This window comes from Hippopotamus amphibius, chromosome 5 (assembly GCF_030028045.1).
Source record: "Hippopotamus amphibius kiboko isolate mHipAmp2 chromosome 5, mHipAmp2.hap2, whole genome shotgun sequence".
Lineage (NCBI taxonomy): Eukaryota > Metazoa > Chordata > Mammalia > Artiodactyla > Hippopotamidae > Hippopotamus > Hippopotamus amphibius.
In genome coordinates this window covers 11909599-11926622 of record NC_080190.1, presented here as the reverse complement: position 1 = coordinate 11926622, position 17024 = coordinate 11909599, and the positions used below count along the sequence as shown (strand labels likewise).

The following is a 17024-nucleotide window of genomic DNA, read 5'->3' as shown; positions in this document are numbered from 1 at the left end:
TATCCCATCAACAGACTCTTAGGTAGGAAGGTCTGGATTGTTGAATTGTGCAGTTGTATTAATACATTACTTGTAATTCTAAGCTGGTAACACTGATTTCTGGGCTAATCTAGATTTTAATATTCTAATTTTTAGACATTAGAAAGTAAGATAGTATAAGATGTAAAAAAAAAATTGACTGAAAAAGTAAATTTAAAGGCAAATTCTTTTTTTTAATAGATTATTTATTTATTTATTTATGGCTCCATTGGGTCTTCGTTGCTGCACACAGGCTTTCTCTAGTTGTGGTGAGCAGGGGCTACTCTTTGTTGCAGTGCACAGGTTTCTCATTGCGTTGGCTTCTTGTTGTGGAGCACTGGCTCTAGGCGAGTGGGCTTCAGTAGTTGCGGCTTGTGGGCTCAGTAGTTGTGGCTCGCAGGCTCAGTAGTTGTGGAGCATGGGCTTAGTTGCTGTGTGGCATGTGAGATCTTCCTGGCCCAGGGATCGAACCTGTGTCCCCTGCATTGGCAGGTGGATTCTTAACCACTGCGCCACCAGGGAAGCCCTAAAGGCAAATTCTTAAACATTCGGTTAATATGGTCAGGAGAATAGAAATAAGATCTTGGGAGTGTTGCTTTGTACTATACCGAATTCTATTTAACATTGCTTTCTAAGTTTTTTATTAATTGAATTCATTAAAATATTCATTTTTAATCCAGTTTTTTCTTTTGTTTCTTGACTAACACTAGGATTTATGCAGTATTTGATGTATGTGAAAGTCTGTTAAATAACCAGTTTGGCATACCGTTAGAACTTTCCTCCTTCTTCCTGTCGACACCATGAGAACTAAACATGTGAATTTTTATATCGTTCTAGAAATGAAGAAACAAGATTTCTTTTAATATAAGTAGAGAATAAGTAGAAAAGTAATTGAGCAATAATATTTAATAGCTAATGTGTATTGACTGTACTCTATGACAGGCGTTGTCATAAGGCCTTTCTTTACCTATAGAAATTTATTAACGCTGATAAGAACTCATCAGGTTCTATGAGCTTACCTTACTTTATTGGTGATAAATCCTTGACACAGAAAGGTTAAGTAAACATACCCCAAAATCACACAGCAAGTTAAATGATAAAGCTTGGGTTCAAGCCCAGGCAGCTGACCCCAGAACCCAGGCTCCTCCATGCTCTGTCACACTACCTGTGTGCATGTGTTAGATCTGCAAGCTCCTTTCTCCCCACTCTGTTTATTACAGTGGTGTTTCATTCTTATATTTGTGTTTCCGTGTGTAACTTCTCTGCAGTCTTCTGTGAATTCAAATTGTGCAGATGCCTTCAATATACAGTATCTCTTTATCTTCCTTATTCCAGAAGGTATCAGTGCAGCTCTGGATTCCCTGTTTCTTTCTTTAATGTAGTTGACATACAATATTATGTTAGTTTCAGGTGTACTACATAGTGATGGATCCTCTCTTTCAATAGAAAAATTGCTGAACAGTTAGTTATGAGACAGCTTTGAATTTTCCCCAGAATAGATTTATTTATCCTTTTGCAGTGAGGGATAACTTGCAGACAAGAGCTCAAAGGGTGTCCTTTCCTTCTCTTTTTTTCTTTTTCTCATTTTCTTTTTTCTGGTAGTTCTTCCTCAAAAGACCGCCCTTCTCTGTAAATCTAGTTCAGATAACAGTGTCTGTCAAATTGCAGTCTCCTGCTTCTTTTTAGTTGAAATTGAAATGCTAGGTAGCTCTCTCAGTGTCTGAACTCTGTTAGTGTTTGATGACATTCACACTAAAGCAAGACAATTTATAATTGTTTTATTAAAACATCTTTATTATTTCATCATAGTTACTAAATAAGAATATTTCTTTGTCATGCAGACTGCTCATAAATGGTGAAATTGATGTGTGTTTGTTGCTGTTGTTTTCTAGGGAAGTATGGGTAGTATTACCTGCATCGCTTGGAAAGGTGATACATTAGTTCTTGGAGATATGGATGGAAATTTAAATTTTTGGGATTTGAAAGGCAGAGTATCCAGGTATGAGTCAAGAATGCAATTGTGTTATTTGGTTTAAAAAAAAAAAAACAAAACACCTTTTAATATGGTTCTATTGGAGGCTTGTGACTTGGTAATAAGCAGGGTCACTAAATGTGATTATGTGGAGCTTGGACCCTTGGGTCTCTTGTCACTCAACTTAGGAGGAAGGGCCTTGAGCCAGACTCTGGAACATTCATAGAAGACCTTTATATGCAGGTGGCCCATGCAGAAGTGCTGGGACACTATTCCAGCTGTTGTTAAAGGGCTAAAGAGCAGACCTTTTTCTGTCATACATGGCCCTTGTCCCAGAAAGAAGAGTGATTCTTCTCTCACATCACTAGACCTTGTCAAAAACAGAAATAGAAAGAGAAATTGGCCATGTCTCGTGATGACGAGATATTACTCTACTTCATATTGGTGTTTTGGTTTTTGTTTGTTTGTCCTCAGAGGAATACCTACACACCGAAGTTGGGTGAGGAAGATTCGTTTTGCCCCTGGTAAAGGAAACCAAAAATTAATAGCAATGTACAATGATGGAGCTGAAGTATGGGATACTAAAGAGGTAGGTCGAGCACCATGTGGGTACACTGCAGATGAAGCTGCTGGCCACAGGAACTGTGTATTTTTTACTTCCTTATAATTTAGAAAGGAAAATAGTATAGTGGTTTGTCAAGCTCCTTAAAAATTTTCTTTCTTTTAAATTTTTCTTTTACAGTATTTCTGTTTTAAAGGTGATAGCTCAACAGATCTTTAATGTTATCACTATCTTTGGGACCTTCAGAATGCAGTCTGCATGAGGAAGATGGATTGCCAAAGACTGTTCAGTTTTAAGTGTGAACTGCATGTTAGCCAAAGGCACTGTCTTCCTTTGACCGCTTAATCTGGAATGATAAACATCTTCCTTTTCTTTCTGAAAGTGACAACCAAATTCACTCTTGAAGGTTCAGATGGTGAGCAGTTTAAGAAGTGGAAGAAATGTAACCTTTCGGATACTGGACGTGGACTGGTGTACATCAGATAAAGTGATCCTGGCTTCAGATGATGGGTGTATCAGGGTCCTGGAGATGTCCATGAAGTCCACGTGTTTTAGAATGGATGAACAGGAGTTAACCGGTATGGAGTTCAAAGGAAAGGATGCTTGGAAACCTGTCTGTATTTTGCACCAGCTGCTCTTTTCAGGGGAGAGGGCTGCTTCTGTTTCATTTCAATCTTGCTTTCTAGGAATCTGAGTTTAAGCAAATATTATATATTAACTTAAAGCTTGAGTGTTTTTACTGCTGAGATCCTAGACTCTTTATAACTGCAGACGTCAATCATTCACCAGCTCTGGTTTACCAAGCGCCCCTTCCTTGACCCTTTCCTGAGTGCTTTGTCAAAAGATCAAAGATGTTTACATTTATAGAAATGGCTTCCTCAGACTTTAGGAGAACTCATCAGAGGACGTAAATCTAGTGATAAGGTGCTGCTGGCTTTTTAATAGTGGGCCTTATATCTTTCTTAGCCATGCATCATGGAAAAATCACTTTGGAAAGTGTTCTGATTATCTTGAATTTTGATGCCCATCTTATGACTTGTTAAAGGGTCAGTCAAAACAAAATTGAATGATTGCTCTACCTTACCCTTTTTTGTATGGTTTTGTATGGTTTATGCTTTGAGATTTTTTTCTTTCCAGGATGAAAAATATTTTAGCAAAAATAACTGTGATTTTAAAAAGAGAATGAGAAGTTTGTGAATGCACGTATCAATCTATTTGAAAATTGGACTTCCTTCTTTAAGTTTTCTCCAGGGATACCTTTGGTGTACACTCTAAGCTATCTGATCTGTAAAAAATTTCGTAAGAGAAGTGTTTAGTCGTTTAGTGAGCTTCATCCTAGGAACTGTCAGCTCTGGGAATTGTCTGTACCTTCGTAGAGCCAATCTCTGGCACATTCAGAGACAGTAGCATTTTGAAAACCTGTCCCTTCATGTTATGTTTGTGCTTGAGGCACTACCAAGTTGCTGTTTATGTTGGCTGGGCTACTGTTACCTACGTTAGGTGCGCTTTTGTTTTTGTCACTGCCCCACCCCTGCCACTGTATTTGGGTACCACCGCTTCTTACTCTGTAACTGTGACTGCCATCTGCTAAGGCAGGAATTGAACATTGCATATCTGTCCTCAAGACACCTGCCAGCTCTGTAGAAGTAGCAGGACCTCCTCCTAGGGAAGGACAAGCATAGATACTTATTTTAAACATAAAGTTATTAAGGGAATGGAAGGAATTTCAAGGATGACTTTTTTTTAATTTAGTTACTAGTTCTAGGTAAAGAAGTGTGCAAATGTACTCTTAATGTTTGAGAAGCTTTTCTTTGACCTTTAACTTAAAATTTGAGTCTAAAAATCTCCAAAGCCAGGGTATTTATGTTTAAATTAAATTGACTTACAGAATTATAGCCCATTGTTAGCTCATGTTTAATACCAGACCTGAACAGCTGACCTGCAGCCAGATTTTAGATTACATTTTTCTTTTAAAAATTTCCTAATACTTAAAAAAAAAAATTCATTCCTATCCAGTCTCTAGTGGTGCGACCTCAGCCAGAAAGGGAAAAAATTTTAAATAATAATAGGGAAAGGTCAATAAAATTATGCATATATTTCACATATTGAACTTTAAACTCAAAACAACACTCAGTAAATGTTAAAGAGTAAAAACTAGTGAGAGTGTAAATATGGAGTTAGGAAGAAGATCTCTGTGTTTGCTGCCAGATATGTGCTGATTTGAGTTTGGGAAAATATGTTTGATATCATATATTTCTATTCTGAGGAATTAGAAATGTATTTTGGACTTATTGATGTGGGATAAAATAAAATCATTTGAGGTCATATGCATTGATATAATATTTAATATACTTCAATTCTCCTTGATGACAAGTAGAGAAAATCATAATATATTGATTCAAATCTGTTTTCTTAGAATAGCTTAGATAGTCGCCTTCTTGAACCCCACCTTTATTTACATTTGTCTGATAACCCCCACCTCCCGTAAAGGGGGAGGTCAGACAAATGTAGAAAATTGCAATCCCTGTTTTTGAGCTGGAGAATCCTTGCCTACTGCCTATTACCAGAGGCATAGAATGGCATAAAACAGTCTTAATGTTCTTTTCAGCAGCATCTAAAATTAGGAACTCAAGAGTATGAGACTTGTTTAATAACATTTAATATGATGCTATTTCCAAGCACTTTAAGTAGTGTCACTACGGTATCAGAGACCCTTCAATCTCACTTTCTGTGCAGCTCTTAGCCTCTGTGTCTTAAGTAGTGATTACATTGAATAGACCCTCTGAGTTGCCACCAGACCTACACATTGTTCTCTGCTGACTTCTCCATAAACTGTCTATAGCTGAAGCTTTATAGTAGTATACAATTTTACTTACTAAAAGCAAAAAACTTTTTTTGTCTAGAGCCTGTGTGGTGCCCATATCTCCTTGTTCCAAGGGCCGCCCTTGCCTTAAAAGCTTTCTTATTACATCAGCCTTGGGATGGACAGTATTCTTTGGACATTTCTCATGTGTAAGTTTTTTTGCATTTTTGTTTTCCTTTCTTAATTGGTTTAAGATTGAAGGACACCCATGAAAATCAGCTGTGGCCTGTCTCCAGGGCTTATAGGGATTGGAACCTTAAAGCTGAGGTGAGGCAGTGATGGCAGACACACTAAAAGAATCACTGATCTGCCTCTTGTCTTCACGCCTCTGGGGACTTTGGGGAAGTTTGAGCCTGTGGACAGTTGTGAGTACGCAAGCTGCTGTCAGGTAGCTGTGTGGTCGTCTTATGGTCTGAACGTGGGGTGTGGCATACTGAGTGTGAAGAGGGCCAATTGAGGCCAAGAGGAATCTGAGGACAAGATTAATTCTTTTTAAAAGCAGCGTAAAGGGGCCTACTCCAGAGGTATTTTATGTTTTATAGACTGCCTCATTGCAAAAACATATTCACATTATTAGTGGTTATTAGTTAAACTACTACAAGTGTTACGGGACTTATGCCGTGTAGAATGCACAGATAGGCATGGGTTAGGGGAATTAAAAAAATAATGTGATGAGGTGTCCTTTCTCCAAGAAATATCTGCTTAGGAAAATGAATGTGCATTTTGCAGAGCAGAACGAGTGAATTCCTTTAGTCATTGCTGAGATCCTTATTAACGTGAATCTAAACCTGATAGTTTTTAGAGCTCACTGATAAAGTTTTCTGGTTTCTTGAAAGCCAAAGAGACTTTCTGTACTCATTTCTTGGTTTTGACCAAATAAGATAAAAGCAGACATTAAAGATGATCAGTAGGGTCCTGCGTAAACTGTTGCTCTGCTGGTCTATAGCCAGGTTTTTAACCAAGGCCTACAGAGGAGTTATTTCTATATTAACACAACCTTTTATTCTGGTGAAGAAATAAATGGTTACAAGAGAAAATGAATTCACAATCTTTTCTTGGTACAGTGATTATCCAGAAAATGAAGAGATAAAGAATCTCCTTCAGGAGCAACTGAACTCCTTGTCTAAGTAAGCACTCCAACCATGTCTTATTACAAGATTAGAATATGAAAAAGAAAAACATAATGATTTAGGCTTTTTAAAATTAAACTTTGTTTTAGAAAATATTAGTAGCCCACGGAGAGACCATTCTATTCACAGAGGTTTTTTTCCTTTTAGAATCTTTGTTTTGTGGAAATAAGTATCAGATTGCTGTGGTCTCACGTCAGGGCAGGCATAGAAGCTGTGGGGTGAACGTCTCTGTAGCTCAGCCTGCCTCCAGTACAGGTCCCCTGCAAAGCCACACATTGGAGGATGTACACAGGGGGATTCTTCCCTGTCAGCTTCCCTCTTGTAAAATGGGCTCTCTGTGTCAGGTGCTGTGTGTGCGCTCTTCTGGCTAAGAAATTAATATGCTCCCTGGAGCCAAGAGCATTTAAAAATATGTGCTAGGAATAACATTGGAAAGGAAATAGAAAAATATGGGTCCACAAGGAGTTCTTGGTAAAATGTAACATATTTTTCCAATCTGAAATCTGTGACGTGTATTTTAATATTTAGTAAATTAATGGTAGTAGAATATTTTGTTGATGTCAAATTCGAAATAATTATTGTTTTCTCTATTTCAAAGTTAGCATTTATGTTTAAATGGAAAATAATAGATTTAAAGACTATCTCCCCTTCTTCCTGAGTTATAAATATTCTCTATTTGGCTATTTTAGAAATATCAATTTATATATATATTTTTTTTTTTTTTTTGGCACACGGGCTTAGTTGCTCCGCGGCATGTGGGATCTTCCTAGAGCAGGGATCGAACCTGTGACCTCTGCATTGGCAGGCGGATTCTTAACCACTGTGCCACCTAGGAAGCCCATATCAATTTATAAAAACACTAGCCTTTCTTTAAATATTTTAATTTTTGAATACATTCAAGAGTAAATTCTGAATGCATTGTCTCTGAAGTATATACTGTTCCTGATGACTAGTAGCAAAATCATTTTATCAACAATGATATTCTTGTCCCTATAGTTTGGCAGCTGTCATATTTTTTAGAACATGAGTTGAACTGCTTCAAGAAGGTAAATCAGAATTAGCTGTGGTGGTTGATGGGTTCTACTTCTCAAAGCCTAGATATACCCTAAGCCTTAAAGCTGTTTCAATTTCAGGGTCATGGTAAAGTGACTTCTTTTGTAAGTTCTAAACATACCCTTTGGGTAGAATTTTTCATTTTAAGAGTATATTGATTTATCTCCTTTATTGTTGGATTCAAAAATTTTGTCTTGCCTTTGTCTGCATTTCTGTCCACAGTGACATAAAGAAACTCTTGCTTGATCCGGAGTTCACCCTCTTGCAGAGATGCCTGCTTGTTTCAAGGTAACACTATTTGAAGTGTTCTGTGTAAGAGACAGGAAATTTCAGGTTAACTTATTTCTTTTATTAAGGGTTGTTAGTTAAGACCAGACTCTTTTGGATTTTAGAAAATATATCATTTCATCCTTTATATTTGGCTTACAATTAATTTTAAAAGTAGTACTACAAATAGGGAAGAAAAAAAAACCCAACATTTTGAACATGAGATCTAGGCCTTCTCTACTGAAAAGACTCCCTCCTACAGACAGCTTTTTAAAATATCAGCGACAAAGGGCATGTTCTTAAATATACCAATAAGTTATATTTAGAAGTAATAACCTATGCATTGTCACTGTACAGTAGAGTTGTCCCTCATAAAAAAGACATTTCCCTCCACTCCCCAGAGAATACATAGCATATTATTTCCACACCTTATCTAGTTAGTTATCCCAGAAGAACTTTTTCCTTAACTGGTCCAGATTGAAAGGTATACTAATGGCAAACCAGGTGAATAATGGCCCGGGCTTCAGAACCATGGCGTTGCTCTTAATAGCAGAACAGAGAGAGGTTTGGGCCTGAAGGGGCCCCATGCAGTCAGGGCCCTGCGCTGTTTGAGACCCAGGAACAGCGCTGGAGGACTTGCAGCTTCACCTCTTCCACCTGGCCCAGCACGTGGTCTTTCACGGGACAGCACCGTGCTCCCGGCACTTCAGGCTGCTGTGGGCAGCCCCACCCAGGCCCCACTCTGCTGTGTGAGTTCAGTGGAAACTCTGGTCTCACCCTTGCCAGGCTTTACGGCGATGAGTCGGAGCTGCACTTCTGGACGGTCGCTGCCCACTACCTGCACAGCTTGTCCCAGGAGAAGGCAGCAGGCACACCAGCTGCTAAAGAAGCTGCTCCTCGGGACAAAGTGAACAACCCACTAGACATATGTTATGATGTGCTCTGTGAAAATGCGTATTTTCAGGTATTCTGTTTCATATGCTAAAACCTTTGAAGCTGTGCTTAAGTATCTTAAATTTGGGAAACTTTTGAACTGAATAAAGGTCCGCATAATAGAAACGAGTCCCTTGGGACATTCACGTAAAGAAGGACTGACTCAGGGCTTGAAAAGCTCATAAACGCTTACTGAGTTTTTTAATAGACATTAAAATTTTATTATTAACAGTCTTTTAATTTTTTTTGGTCTTAAAATTTTTAACTTGGTTCATTTTAATTTTCTTGTTTTATTAATTTTCTATAAATAACAAATACTTAATTTACTTGGTTTGAATTTGCTGTTCTATATATATAAAAGTAGTTTCATAATTTTTAGTACTCCAGTAGAGTACTAAATTACACATAGGGATTTTTCTTCCAGCTCTACTGAAGTGCCAGTTTCTGTAAGCAGGCAAATTTGCACACAGATTATAATACGTTTCAATTATAACTTTTTTCTTCTCAAATTCTTATTAAATTATTGGATTTCTGTGAAGATAATTTTCTGATAACCTCAAAAGTCAAAGTAATGTTTACTAAAGTGACTTAAAATATAGTAAAATTTAAATACATCAAAAATTTTAAAATCCAGGCTCAATCTTCTCTCTCTCTTTTTCCTACTCTAGAAATTTCAGCTGGAAAGGGTTAATCTTCAGGAGGTGAAACGGTCAACTTATGATCATACAAGGAAATGTACAGACCAACTGCTTCTCTTGGGTCAAGTACGTCAGTTTTTATAACTCTTTTCGTGTTCAGGGAGTTGCTAGTTGATTAGTAATTTATAGCATCACTTATATCTCTCTCTCTCACACACACACACACACTCACACTATAGCATTTCCCTGAAAGTATAAATTTATGCTTTCTCTCAATATAAGACCAACAGACATTCTGAGAAAGCAAAAATATATGGTTAACCAGCTTGTAATTTTGGCTTCCATAATGTCACATGAGGCCTAGCTAGTTTTGTTTTGATTCTGTGTCTCTGAATTGACTTGTGCAAAGCTTAAATAAGCACCTGTGTAAACCAAACTGTGATTTTACATTTGTCCTAAAGAAGCAGTGCTGTACTTTTGTTTAGCTTGTATATATAAACAAAGTGTTCACAAACAGTATTTCAGAATGAAAGTCTTCTTTAAGCCGAAAACTTTAGTGTTCCAAATTATGAATTTTAAAGGATTTTGTTGGAGGCGAATGGTCTCATAATTAGAAGAACTGTTTCTCTTATTAGACAGACAGAGCTGTGCAGTTGCTATTGGAAACAAGTGCAGATAACCAGCATTATTACTGTGACTCACTGAAAGCCTGCTTGGTCACAACTGTCACCTCGTCAGGCCCCTCTCAGAGCACCATTAAGCTCGTGGCAACTAATATGATTGCCAATGGGAAATTGGCAGGTAAGGCATGCTTTGTGGGTTTATTCGTCAATACTCTGGAAAATCAGACCCATTCCTGGAAAGTATTTGGTTGTTAGGGATATTTCTTTCTTTTATGTATATGCTGGAGAAAAATAGATTATTGCTAGCACTTTATAAGATGACCATATAACGTAATCATCTAGACCAGCGTGCTTTTGAAAGAGTAAAAGGGGCACTATTAATAATTGCCAAGACAGCAGGCGTAACTCAGACAGCCCTGGGCACCCTAAGGGCTGAACACCAGTGAGTGAGGTAGGCTTCACTTGTTTGTTTTCCGGACTGTATTTGTGCTTCCAATCGTGGTACTTGAGTGGTAACATTGTAAAACCCTATTTTAATATTTTATTTTAAAATTTAAGTCAGTAATGTCTCCAGTAGGTATAAAATGTCCAAGACAAGATGAAATCAAATGATGATTTTACCCTTTAGTGACTCATCAAAGAGACAGCTCCAGTGTCACTTGTGGGGCTGCTGTTTTGTCTTCCAGAGGGTGTTCAATTGCTCTGCTTGATAGACAAAGCTGCGGACGCCTGCCGCTACCTGCAGACCTACGGCGAGTGGAACCGGGCAGCGTGGCTTGCCAAAGTAGGTGATTCTTGGAGGTGCCTTGAACTTTTGGGATAGAAAGTTCAGTCTTGAACTTTTGACTCATGATTTAGAAGCATTGTTTTTAGCTGGAAAGTGGCTTTGCAAATATTTTCTTGCAACTTTCATCCTCTTATTCTTTGAGTATAAATTACATTTCTTCTTATTGCAAAATGGAGGTTGTATTGGTAGCAGTTAAGTGAAAGCATCTGCCTCCTCTCCCTACTGGGGTGTGAGCCCAGACTGCAGCCTAGAGATGCTGCCGGGTGTGTCGGTCCCAAGGGTGTGGGGCCCCATCACTGCTGGTCATGATGCTGCAGCATCAGGGGGTGTGTAGGGAAGCAGATCAGGCCAGATCCCATTTCAATTGAGTTCTTTCTTTCTTCTGAGTGCGCAATGTCTTTGTATTTAACATGGGCATCTTTCTCAGGTCCGTTTAAATTCTGAAGAGTGTGCCGACGTTTTAAAGCGGTGGGTCGACCACCTTTGTTCCCCTCAAGTGAACCAGAAGTCAAAGGCCCTCCTGGTCCTCCTCTCCCTGGGCTGCTTTTCCAGCGTGGCTGAGACACTTCACAGGTACACCCAGTGTCCTTGGCTGGTCAGGACCGCACTGTTGTGAGGCTCTGCCCGGCGGATGGTAGTCCTTGATGTCGGGAGTAAAGGGAGAAGCATGCATTTTAGGTGTATTTTTAAAAACCTTAAGGGGGTGGAGCAGTCCGAGTTTATTCATTCTTCATTCGGTCTAGGAACTGTGTTATTTTCCTACCAATGTGCTAGTCAAACCTAACAGGTACCTGTTTAAAAAGAATATTAAACAAGTCTTTAGAGAATTGGAGGCGTTCAGTTTGAGTAGAACGACTGAGATGAAGGCTGGAAAGCAGTAGGAAGGGTGAAGAAAGTGTGGCGAGTTGGAGGTTTCCCCTCTGAGAACCTTGAAGGGCAGTTGATACTCATCACTTATTATAGGACATTTTATTTATTTAAAACTAAGGGAGGTAAGGTGAGGCGGATACTGCAATAGCTTACTTGTTAAATCTGGGCAGTGAGTACATGGATCCTTGTCCTGTCTCTGTAGGTTTCTGTGTATTTCAGCAATTTCACACATTTCCTTTTACGTGTTAATAAAAAAGAGCAGGGGGTTGGGGCATGAGAATTCTCCCCTCCTTTCCTCTAAGCCGGGGCTGAGAACAGTGCTGGTGTGACTTATGCAGCACCTGGGCTTCCGGGGAGACCATGTACAAGTCTTTATATAGAAATACTCTCTGGGATGGTTCTACTCTCAGATGCTGTAAATCACAGCAGGCACCTAACTCTTGTTGTGTTCTGTTGAGCAGCATGAGGTACTTCGACAGAGCGGCCTTGTTTGTGGAAGCTTGTCTCAAGTACGGTGCGATTGAAGTCAGCGAGGACTCAGATATCCTTTGCCGGCACATGTGTGCTGAGGAGGAAGCAGGTGCCGTGAGGGTTTTAGAATCTCTCTCAGTTGTGCTGCCTGGGACGGAGAAAGATCCGTATGCTGGCTCCCCAGAGCCAGGAAAGAGGGAGGAACGAGAGGGAGAGAATCAGAAAGAAGGTTGTTGCACCACCGGCCTCAGCTCTAAGTTGGTGGGGAGCTGGGAAGGGCTGTAAAGGGCAAGGAGCCCAAATTTTGTAATGTTTTGTTTGAACTTAAAAAAGAGAGGATAGAGGAACTAGTTAGGAAAGGTATAGGAGGCTGCTGCTGGAGTAAATGCATACCGGAATAGAGTGAAAAGAAAGACTTGCTGTTACCCACAGCGACAGTCTAATGTGGAACAAGGCACAGCAGCACCTCAGAGAGGCGTGTCGTGCAGGCAGGTCACTGTGGTCCACGTGTGACCAGGAGCGTTTCAGTTCTTCTACACGTCACTTGAGTCACATGTTTTTCTTTGAAAAGAATGGGCTTGAGAATCCAGATCCCAGGTCCTTGTGTTTATAGAGGCTTTGTTATTCTCATTGTACTTTTTCTTAAATTGTTACATTGTGGCCTCATTTCTACATGTCATGTTTTTGATTTTCTGTTTATTTTTAGTAGAAAATTAAACCGAACTCAGTATCACATATCTAGGCACTGGTGAAGTTGGCTCTAGTTCGAAGGAGCCATTTTGGATATCAGAACACAGTGGAACAGGGCTGTCTAAAACCCCAACACCCAGCTCTCTGGAGCTCTTGCCTTGAAGCAGGCTTTGCAGATAGAACCTCTCAGTGAGGCTGTATCTGCCCCTCAAACTGCCAGTCTCTCAGAGTTTCAAACAGCACAAGGATATGCACGTGAGTTTCACTTCTGTCATCCTTCTTTCTCCAGTCTAAGTGCATTTAGACCTCAGAATCTGGGAGGATGTTAGTTGGGTCTTGTAGAAGGACAGGCTCTGGGCTCAGCTGACGCAAGTGCAAGGACAGTACAGATGGAAACGTTGCCTCCCGCAGCCGGGAGTTGCCCTCCCGCGGGGTAGAGGTGCTTTTGCTTCTCCCGTGCTGCCCTCCTGTGGACACTGCGGCGGAGCTGGTCCTTGTTTCCGGCCTGTGGGAACCTAGTGGCGCCCATTTTGCCCTTCCTTTCCTTAACTGCGGTTCACAGAAACTCATCTCTGCTGTATATGCGGATTATGCCCGAAGCTTGAAGAGCCTCGGTTTTAAACAGGGAGCGGTTCTTTTTGCTTCAAAAGCTGGAGCAGCTGGCAGAGATTTACTGAATGAGCTGGCATCCCCCAAGCGAGAACTGACTGGAGAGTGATGGGTCAGCGTGTGCCAGGGTACCCGGCCTCGCAGGCAGGCGGCTGGGGTGTTGGTCTGGCCGTGGACGGTCACGGCCCAGGCTCCTGAGGATGCCACCCCTTCCGGGGTCCTCGTGGGCCGTTTCACCACTTGTGCGCAACAGTATGTGAACATCTACACTGTCAGGAGCCAGTTCTAGGACCGCTGTTTATCTCAGAGCAAGGTGGAAACGCTTCAGATTTTGAAAGTGTGTAACATTTTATACTTTGGAGACAGCTTTAAGAGTCCCTGGAAATACTTTTAATTTTTTTAAACTTAAAATCCAAGCAACTAAATTGCTTTTCTCATTGACTAGATTTACATCTGTAGTAAAAGCAGTTTGTGAGACCTGTTCTGAAATCTGTGCTGTGCCTGTGTTTATATACAGTCATTCCAGGTACAAACGGAGCAGAAACATTGAAACAGTAAAGACGACTTACCACGGCATTCCTTGTTTTCTTACCTTGAAAACAGAACTGTTGATTTTCTGATTTAGGCAGTTACTAAATTTTGTCATTTCAGGTTCTTAGGCTCATAGAGAAATTGTAAGCTTTATGTTTCATTCCAGTATGTGGAGTCTCGGATATTTTGGATTTTAACTCTGTCTGTGATACATTACAGTAACCTCCTCTTTGAAGGCTCTGTGCTTTAATATTCTGTCTCTGTTTTCTTTCAGTGATTGAACTGTATGAGATGTGACTGTTATAAATTATTGCTAAAAATGTAAAAATGTGTAACTTACAGAAATGATCAATAAAAAGGGAATTAATCCCAGCCGAGCGTTTGTGTTCTCTGAGCCGCTGTGTACCAGGCCGGGTGCTGTGCTGGCACCTGCCCTCCAATGTCCAGGCCACTTTGCTGAATCCGGAGAAAGGCTGTGGGAACTCGGGGCCGTGGCACAGAGCAGGGTGGAAAAGGGGCAGGTCTGCCTCTGAGTTCCTGGGTGGGCGGGGCTCAGCTGGTTGTTCTCAGAGGTGAGGAAGTGGCCCTTCTGTCTTCTCCTAGACGTCCAGGGTGGCACATATCCAAACACCCACCAGGAGGTGCTTTTAGATAGAATCATAGTCTCTACCCTTAGATATCAACCAACCTGCCCCCTTGGACAAGGAGCTGAGATCCATGGAGAAGAAGGGCCTGTCCTGGGAATGCTTGTTCCCAGACCAGTGCTTTGGCTAAATGTCCTAAAAGAAACCTGGGACCCATTCATTTAGTCCTGTGATTGGCTAACCTTCTGGCCCTTTCTTTGCCTAGGTAGGTTACATAGAGTTTTTGAAAGCCATGCACAAACCCGACTCTCTTTATATTGTTTATTAGTTAAATGATTGTCAGGATAGACTTTATTAGCTCAGCCATCAACCAGCTAAAGGAGAAAAGAATGCTGGCCTTAGTAAGCAGTGGGAAAAAAGAAATTCCATCGTCGGGCATTTTGAAAATTAAATGTGCTTTGGATTGGAGGCCAGCAAATAGACAGTGAGCCGTTGCCTGGTTGTGGGAGTGGAGGAGAGGACCAGGCGTGGCTCGGCAGCAGCTCCTGGGCAGAGAGGCCCGAGAGCCGGGAACGTGTCACAGACCGGCGGCTTCGGACGGCAGCAGGTCTGTGTCAAGATGCAACTGAAAGACCCGTTCCTAACAGAACCCGGACCTTCCTCTCCCCGTGATCTTGTGGGCTCGAAGCTGAAACTGCTGCACTCGCGTTTGGTGAGCATTCAGATTCTAGAGCAGACAAGGATGCATCGTGTTCATGGTCACTCTTGCTGACGCTTGGCTTGCCTTTCCACGGAAGGTCTTTAAGCACGTCGTGCTATCAATGCATTAGCAAAGGAGGCTTCCCAGGTGACACAAGCAGTGGGAATAGGGAAGGAGGGTGACTTCAGGGCAGCAGATGTCTCCCTGTGCCAGTCCTCATGGGTGTGCTTGTCAGGCCCCTGGCCCTTCTCTTGGCAATGAAGGAAGCCTGGGTGGAGGGGAGAAACCTGGTCTGGTGGGCAGGGGCTTCTGTGCAGGGGAGGCCCAGGGTGAGACCCTCTGGCTCCTGTCTCTCACTGTTCACGTTTTCCTGCTCTGTTGGTAATTGTTCTGCGGATGGTGGCATGCTCTTGGCCTCCCCGCACTCTTGCTTTAGGTATTTCCATCACTTTGAAAGCGGGAGCAGGACGTTTTGTTCTTCCAAAATAGACATCAGAGCTGCATCAGTACGAGCCTCACGTCCCTCCCAGGTGCACCTAATCAGAAAGTCTCCACAAAAGAGACCTCACCTCGATATGAAAACAGTTCTTCTCTCAGCTATGTATTGCCTAGAGATTACATCTTGCATGAAGACAGTGTTAGGTTTCAGTGAATCCTCGGCTCGTGACCACCCATAGTATTTCATTCTCCTCAGCAGCACTGCATGAGTGAAGTAAAGTGTTTGGGCACAAACGTGTAATTGTGCTAGAACGAAAGAATTCTGCAAGGCAGAAATGATGGACAAGTGAGAATATTCTCTGAGCCAGTAGGGCTCTTATTTCTTTGGGATCCTGCTTGTAACTGATTTGACTGACTCAGAACAACTTGTGAATGAAAAAAGTCAATTAAAATGTAAAGGCATTTTTAATTGATTATACTTGAAGGTGCTAGTTGTTTTAGAAGAAGAAAAGCGAAAGCACTGGGCTTTGGGAATGCAGTTCTCCTGAGAAATGCTGGAATCCAATTAGATGGGCAGGCCCAAAGGGCATTAAGACTCCTTGCATGTGTTTGCTTCTTTGGCCAGGCTGGACTCATGCAGAATGATGCCACGAAAGCCCCACTTCTCTCCCACTCAGATTTTCAGTGGCTGCAGCTCTCAGATGAGTCCCCGCAGGCATTTTGCTTCAGCATTTGGCTCTCATACCTAAAAAGTCCAACTAAACACCACCGAACCTCCTTAATTTTTTCAGGGACATTGAGAAATATGACTTAGTCAAGGTAAAAGTAACTGCCCTAAGTACAAGAGAAGGAAGGACATTCTAGGTTCCATAGGTGGTTTGTGTTGATGTTTAGCTTTAGCAAAGCCAAGTGCAGTTAGGCAAGAAGGCTGTTGAAAACCCTGTGATGTACTGCTTCAGAGAGATTGAACAAATAGTGAAGAATTTAAGATTAGATAAAAAGACATTCTTCAGTCACTGCCTTAAAAAGGTAGCTTGGGTCAGTTCTCTCTTGTGTTTACGGTCTTGAAACTGAAGTGGGATGGGCTGGGGGGGGCAGCCGTGGGGGTGGGGAGCGGCGGCGGGGGTTTGGGGGTGGCGCTGCACAGGAGGGGCCTCTGTTCTGTGGCTGTTCTTGAGATGAAGGGCTGCAAACTGCATCCTGCAGACCTGATCCCGCTCCCTGCCTCTTTTGTAAATGAAGTTTTTCTGGAACAACCATGCCCATTTGTTCATTGTCTGGGCTG

General features: G+C 41.4%; 1 protein-coding gene across 3 annotated transcripts in view; it reads left to right on the top strand.

The window, feature by feature from the left end:
* Positions 1–14383, top strand: part of WDR11 (WD repeat domain 11) — a 53054-nt gene extending 38671 nt beyond the window's left edge. Inside the window, exons 17-29 of one of the 3 annotated variants that reach the window (XM_057735377.1) lie at positions 1911–2017; positions 2465–2579; positions 2959–3130; positions 5456–5564; positions 6480–6542; positions 7821–7886; positions 8652–8829; positions 9467–9562; positions 10072–10237; positions 10746–10843; positions 11274–11419; positions 12178–12258; positions 13439–14383. In XM_057735377.1, the coding sequence (XP_057591360.1) occupies positions 1911–2017; positions 2465–2579; positions 2959–3130; positions 5456–5564; positions 6480–6542; positions 7821–7886; positions 8652–8829; positions 9467–9562; positions 10072–10237; positions 10746–10843; positions 11274–11419; positions 12178–12258; positions 13439–13595 (1554 nt within the window). In that variant the 3' untranslated portion in view covers positions 13596–14383. Of the gene's footprint in view, positions 1–1910; positions 2018–2464; positions 2580–2958; positions 3131–5455; positions 5565–6479; positions 6543–7820; positions 7887–8651; positions 8830–9466; positions 9563–10071; positions 10238–10745; positions 10844–11273; positions 11420–12177 lie in introns of those variants that run through there. The other 2 variants (XM_057735375.1, XR_009053769.1) reach the window with 2 other exon arrangements.
* Positions 14384–17024: the final 2641 nt, after the last annotated feature.